General features: G+C 42.0%; 1 protein-coding gene across 1 annotated transcript in view; it reads right to left on the bottom strand.

Annotated features, from left to right (window-relative positions):
* Positions 1-867: 867 nt before the first annotated feature.
* The window catches only part of LOC310791583 (intermembrane lipid transfer protein VPS13C-like), a gene marked incomplete at its 5' end in the record, with an annotated part of 101,032 nt that continues 95,312 nt past the window's right edge, over positions 868-6,587 (bottom strand). Inside the window, 4 exons of the mRNA XM_083653250.1 lie at positions 868-1,359; positions 1,740-1,823; positions 2,563-2,686; positions 3,633-3,721. Coding sequence (XP_083509376.1) covers positions 1,258-1,359; positions 1,740-1,823; positions 2,563-2,686; positions 3,633-3,721 — 399 coding nt within the window. The 3' untranslated portion in view covers positions 868-1,257. The remainder of the gene's footprint in view (positions 1,360-1,739; positions 1,824-2,562; positions 2,687-3,632; positions 3,722-6,587) is intronic.

Here is a 6,587-nt window from a genome sequence, read left to right as displayed (position 1 = left end):
ATGGCATTGCCGCTACCAAATAAAATTCTAATAATAAATGTAGGCGTGTCTGCTGCCGGCCGTTCTCGCCGGGCTCGGACAGACAGTTTCTGACAGTGAAATTCCCAGACGTTTGGTGGCGCAGCTCACCAAACGTCTGGGAGCCGAGACTGGGTTTACCTAGGCTAAATGATCACATGATGAAGAGCCAACACGGAGGAGAATATGAGAGGAGGAATCACTTCATCAAGAACACAGCTCATTTCCAATAGGATATATATTGATTTTCATCAGAAAAAAAGTGGAAAAAGTGTTGAGTATCTCTTTAATATTTGTGGTAAAAAGCATCATCTGTATATTAAACCGCTCGGCTCAAGTCTTTTGGCAAAATGGAAAGAGCAAAGTCAAATGAGTGACTGAAGCAGGAATTATGTTGTTTAAGTATTTGTGATTAATCCTTCTGTCTCTTTCACTCACTCACTCTCAGACACACACACAGAATTGTCAGCTTTTAGATCTCGCCAAAATTATTTACTTTAGTTATTTCTTCCAAATCATCGGATCTATCTCGATATTTTCCAGCAGCTTGTTTTTTGACAGAGATGCTCACCAAGCACAAGAGCAGCTGAAACAACCAAGACTCACAGGTGCAGCAGACTTAATAAAATGACTTTATAGAAAATTACCCAGGTTACATTTCATATTCAACTCTTGATATTTTAAGCCTTCAAAGTTCAATTGCTATCAGACATTTACCCATGAAATCAAGTTTAGCTAAATATAGTCTCGCTGGCCAGCCTCCCCTCCCTTCCATGAGAGGAGTCTGGCAGCGCTGGTCCCCATTCTGGAATTGCGATGGGTGGCGCTTAGCGGCAGTGCCCTTGGAAAATAGTTTCCAACAGTTTTGCAGCCAGACTCCTCTCACGGAAGGGAGTGGAGGCTTGCCAGCGAGACTAAGCTAAATACAACCCAATACATCTTATGAAAATAAAGTTGACAATCATTTTTTTCATTTTGGAGAACAGCTTTGTTACACGTTCTGTAAACATAAACAGCAACTCAACAGTTTGGACTCGCTGTTCTCTGACTGCAGCAGATTATAGGACTCTGTCATCTTCATAGGAAGCTAAATAGAAAATCTCTTCAAATCAAACAGTCAACACAAATAAAACTCTTGACATCTTAGTGCAGAAACATGAAGAGGCAGAGACACACCATGAAAATGGTCCAATGTAAAGATATGGAACATAATAGAATATGTACGATCCTTCTGGTTCTTCAGGGTTTGTTGGAGGTTTTGAGGAAACGTTGAGACTTCTGCCTCGACATCTGGTGCTGCTGCCGTGCCACCTGGGCGTCCGAAATCACCTCCTGCAGCTTCTACACACACACACACACACACACACACACACACACACACACACAGATTATATTCGGGGTGTAAACTCAGAAAGAAAGACCCTGACGACGGCACTAGCAGGAGGGTTTCCCACTTCTGTGGTTTCATCATGCAGCTGCAGGCTACCGCTGAGCTCCTTAACTAGCATCTCGTTAACTAGCATCTACGCTGTGTCCTCATTGAAATGTTGTTTGTTTTGTTTTGTTTTTCTTCAGACGCAGTAGGCGGGGGTGGAGAGAGAAAAAACACAGGGAGAATTGCAATTTTGCTTGTTTCGATTTCGATGATCGAAATTGGAACACCCATTTCGATCAATTTTCGATTTAGAATTGAAATGGTGACACCGCTAACGCACACACACCTGGGCAGCAGGGGGGTCTTTCAGATGGACGGTCCTCACTGGCTCCTGTCCGTCTCTCTTGGGGATTTTCAGTTTCTGTTGCTCCTGACAGAATAAAACAGCAAACAGAAATCAATAGAAACACTGAAAAAGACAATTGTAATAATAAATGGGACCCATTTGTCTCCCTGCTTGGCACTCAGCATCACAGGGTTGGAATTGGGGGGTTAGATCACCATATGATTCCCGAGCGCAGCATTGCTGCTGCTCACCGCTCCCCCAGGGGATGGGTCAAATGCGGAGAACAAATTTCGCACACTCAGGTGTGTGACAATCAGTGGGACTTTACCTTTACCTTAATCATGTGTCTGACAGACAGAGGCTAGTGTGTCGCTGCTCCATCCGAATCATGCACGGAATATTTGAGGTTTTATCTGCTGCTAAGCTAACATTGATGAACATATATGATTGGAAAGTAATATCCAGTTACGGAATTATATTTATCACTACTTTGGCAGATGTGAAACATGCTGGGTTTGTTTGCTACATCAGTTAGCTAGCCAACTCACTAACATGATGAATTAATATAAAATGGCCATGGTAACATTAAAGCTATATTTGGCTAGTGAGTCATCAGCCTTATTGCTATTCACGTGTGAGATGATTACATTTACCTTTCTAACTGAAGATACACATTAAGCTGTGGCAGTGAGCTAATAGCTAAAGGGGCGTCTGTGCTGTACAACACTTAGGCTCGCGCAGCACGACTCACATCTACAGCTGGGACAGTGACAGGGCACATGATGCGCAGCTCAGATCAGTGTGTATGGGTTTGTGTGTGTACCTTGCAGTAGATCTTCAGGTCAGACCCGCTCACAGCCGGAGGTCTGTAGAAGTTCTCAAACAGACACTCCCACTCCTTACTGAAATGTCCCACAAAGTCCATCTCCTTCACACACAGAACTCTCCTGTGGGACAGACAGAAAACAACAACAATAACAACAAAAAAGTTATGACAGACAACAATAAAAACAACAACACTTCAACAGCAAACCAGCCTGAAACTCAAGGGTTTATGGGTCGAGGCCTAGACGGAGATATAAAATAGTTCTGTGGAAGATCTCGAGGGTGATCTGACACAGGAGCAGGGTGGTGAACGGGTGGAGATGTACTGAGGATTCCGAAGGAATATAATTCACAATCCACTGAGCAGTTTTAGAACCATCTTGTGGCTCTGGGCGGAGGGGAAATATTCTTCAGCATAGTTAAGTTAAGTACCCAGACGGCGGCCAGAGTATCTGCTTCTCAGTGCAGAAGCGTATAGGGTCGCAGACGTGCCTGGATGTGGTTAACCAGCTCATCAGGGACGCTTGTGAAGGCAAAGGAGAACTGGCTCAACCTTGCCAACAGTGTTGTGCAAGTTACTTTCAAAATGTAATATACTACATACTAGTTACTTTAATTTGAAAGTAATACGTTACTTTACAATATTACTGCCTGTGTAGAGTAACTGGTTATTTATTACACAACTTTTGCATTACTTTCACCAAAATAACAGCAGTAGGAGAATGACACCGTCGCCCGGAAAGCTCCAGAAAAATAATTTCAACCGTCTTGAAGTCAGTATAAACAGTCCAAAATTCTAAATGTTATCTTTTTCCTTTGTTATTGTCATCTATAGTGGTTATTTACATAAAAACACACACTTTGATTAGGAAATGACAGTGCTTTCATTTAAAAAAAAAGTAACCTTTGATAAAAAAAAGTAACTAAGTTAAAAGTAACTCAATTTGTAACTTATGTTACTTGACAGAGTAACTGGTCTGGTATAATATTACTGAAACCCTATTGGTAATAAGTTATATTACCGAGTTACTAAAAGTAATGTATTACATTACGTAAAGTGTCTCCTACCTGTTGGTGACGATGATGTTGGTCTTTCTGTGTCCGGGGTACTCACAGTGACCTCTGAACACCTCGCCCTCCAGCTGCTTCTCTGACCGCTGCACGCACACACGCACACACACACGCGCGCGCACACACACACACACACACACACACACACACACACACACACACACACACACACACACACACACACACACACACACACACACACACACACACACACACACAGGATGTCAGAGTGCACGCACTCACTCACTCACTCACTCCCAATCTACCATGATTTCATTTCTATCCTCATTTAGGGTGTTTTCACACTGGGAACGATTGCTTTTGTTCCGTGCCCGAGTAAGACTGCCTATCTCCTCCCACATTTTTTGTTCAATTGACACCAGCCTTTTGGGAAAGTATCTTCAGACCGTCTTCTAAAGAACGACCCGTCCAGATCTTTTGAATGATCAAAGATTGAGTCCACAGTGCAGCAAAGTGTGGAACTGAAGATGGTACTGTAAACAGTGACGACAAATTCTCGCTAAATAAATCTAAAGCGTTCATGACTTTTCTTTTCTTTTTTACAAAACTCTGCTAGCACGGTAGATGAAGTGTGTAAAATTCCAGAATTTTTGACAGTATCTTATTCTACCCTCATATATACTGATAGAGAATAGAATTCTATACATCCGCTTAAATGTATATGTAAATATATTTTTCTCCAACATATACTATTGCAGTCTCTTTGCACAAACAAATGACAGACATCTCTTATGTTGTATAGATGAAGTATGCAAATTGTCAGAATTTTGTCTTGAATACTGAATATTTGACACTAGTTTGAAACCTGCCTGTAAATGCATGGACAGCTGTTAGCCCTCGTTCACACCATACGCCGAAGCCACGCTGAAGCGATAGTTTCAGCTTCTATTCTTCTATTTCTATTTTTCAAGCGTGGAGCGCACTGCACCTGAGCTGCCAGGCATGAAGCCGAGCGAGGCGTTGGGGAAAAAAGTGCTTCTGGTGTGAGCGGTTTAGCGTGGCACTCAGCTTCTGCATAGCGCCTGGTGTGAACCAAGGGTTATACTGCACCCTGGTGGTTGGCCAAGTCATAGTGTGAAGCTTCCGCTGATTTTCCCACTTCCCAAGTTGCTCAACTTGATCACAACTTGCCATTGGTGGCTAAGGTTGTAAGGTCGAGCCTTGGGGGATGTAGAGTACCGTAAACGTGCTTTTAATGCGTTTAAGCAGATTTTTGGTCTGTAAAGTTCTGCTGATGGACCCTCATGTAGGTTATCTCTCATTTGTTGTTGTGCTCTTCCTCCTACTTCTTCATCTACCTCATCTAAATGAATGCTTTCAACAGGAAGTGAGCGTCCATTTTCCTGAGTTGACACATAAACGCCATGTTGGCGACATTTTATAGTTGATACTCTGATGTCCCGTTCCCGTGAAAGCAGCATGAAGCTATACAGATTTTACAATGTGGCAGACCACATTTCTTCTGTAGTAGTTGCAAATTTCAACTCGTCTCGTTGCGAATCTTTGGCGTAAACTGGCCTTAAACAAATGCTCCCCACGGACACCTCAACGCTAACCTGACATTGCCAGATGGAGGCGGTATTACCATTCTCTCGCAAATCTCGCGAGGGAATCCAGCTTGCTTGCAGGGTTACCTCAACGCCCCCCTTTCAAAAATATTGCTTCCAGCGCCGCCTGACATTCTCCGAACGTCTGCTAGGGGGCAGTACTGCCCCTGTTGAGAAACACTAAGTTACAGTGACAACTATGAATAAGGAAGATCTGTTTATTCATCAGGTTTGAACACACTTCACACTGAAGGACACAAAAACACGTCTACATCCGTGGACTTTAAGGCAACCAAAGGGTTAACCCATTGATACCTGATGCAGCATTTGCGTGTATATCCCTCATTTGTGTGTCTATCCCTTTAAGTCTTAAAGGGATACACACACAAATGCTGCATCGGGTATCAATGGGTTAAAGTAATGCACAAACACTACAGTGAGTCCTGCTAAGTGATGTCATGCTAGGGACAGGAAGGCCTCATTTGCATGAAGTTCTATCAGTTTATATGCAATTCACAAACTGCATCATGTTCACAGGATGAAGATCACATTTATATAGTTATATATATATATATATTTATATACACACAGTATGAAAGCAATGGTTTAAAAGGTGATGCTACAAACCTTTTACAAAAATATTGCTACGTTCTACAGCAGACACCTTAATTCATTTCTGTGTTTATAGTAAAATATTTTCCACAACCTGCCATTGTAGTTTTGGATACAATCTAAATTATAAATGGTTTTAAACATAGCATCCTAGAGTGCTTCAGAAATAATTGTAAAAAAAAATAAAAAAAAATGTTTAATTAAAAAAGTTACAGAAAAAAATCTATCCGCTGTTTTAAAAAAATGCTTTGAGGTATCGAATGACAAGATATTTACTTTGGCATGCAAAGAAACCTGCATTACACAATAATTGATAGATACATTTATTAGTTTACAAAAGCAAAACTCTGCCACACACACGTTTATACAGATTAAATCAATCCAGGTAGCATTTTGAGACAGGACTGGTCTGAGACACAAACAGCATTAAAAGATTTGAAATACAGTTTAGAACTGAAGCCTTCTATTCCTCATCATGCTGCATGGAAGAGAAACAGAGAAGAAAGAGATTATAGGCTGCAAACAGACAGACACACAGCACTGACAGACAGGAAACAGACAGACACACAGCACTGACAGACAGGAAACAGACAGACACACAGCACTGAAAGACAGGAAACAGACACACACACAGCACTGACAGACAGGAAACAGACAGACACACAGCACTGACAGACAGGAAACAGACAGACACACAGCACTGACAGACAGGAAACAGACAGACACACAGCTGACAGCAGGAAACAGACACACACACAGCACTGACAGACAG

This window comes from Poromitra crassiceps (genome assembly GCF_964638095.1).
Source record: "Poromitra crassiceps genome assembly, chromosome: 16".
NCBI classification, from domain to species: domain Eukaryota; kingdom Metazoa; phylum Chordata; class Actinopteri; order Beryciformes; family Melamphaidae; genus Poromitra; species Poromitra crassiceps.
Note: the sequence above shows the minus strand (reverse complement) of the source record. Positions and strands in the feature narration are given on the sequence as shown.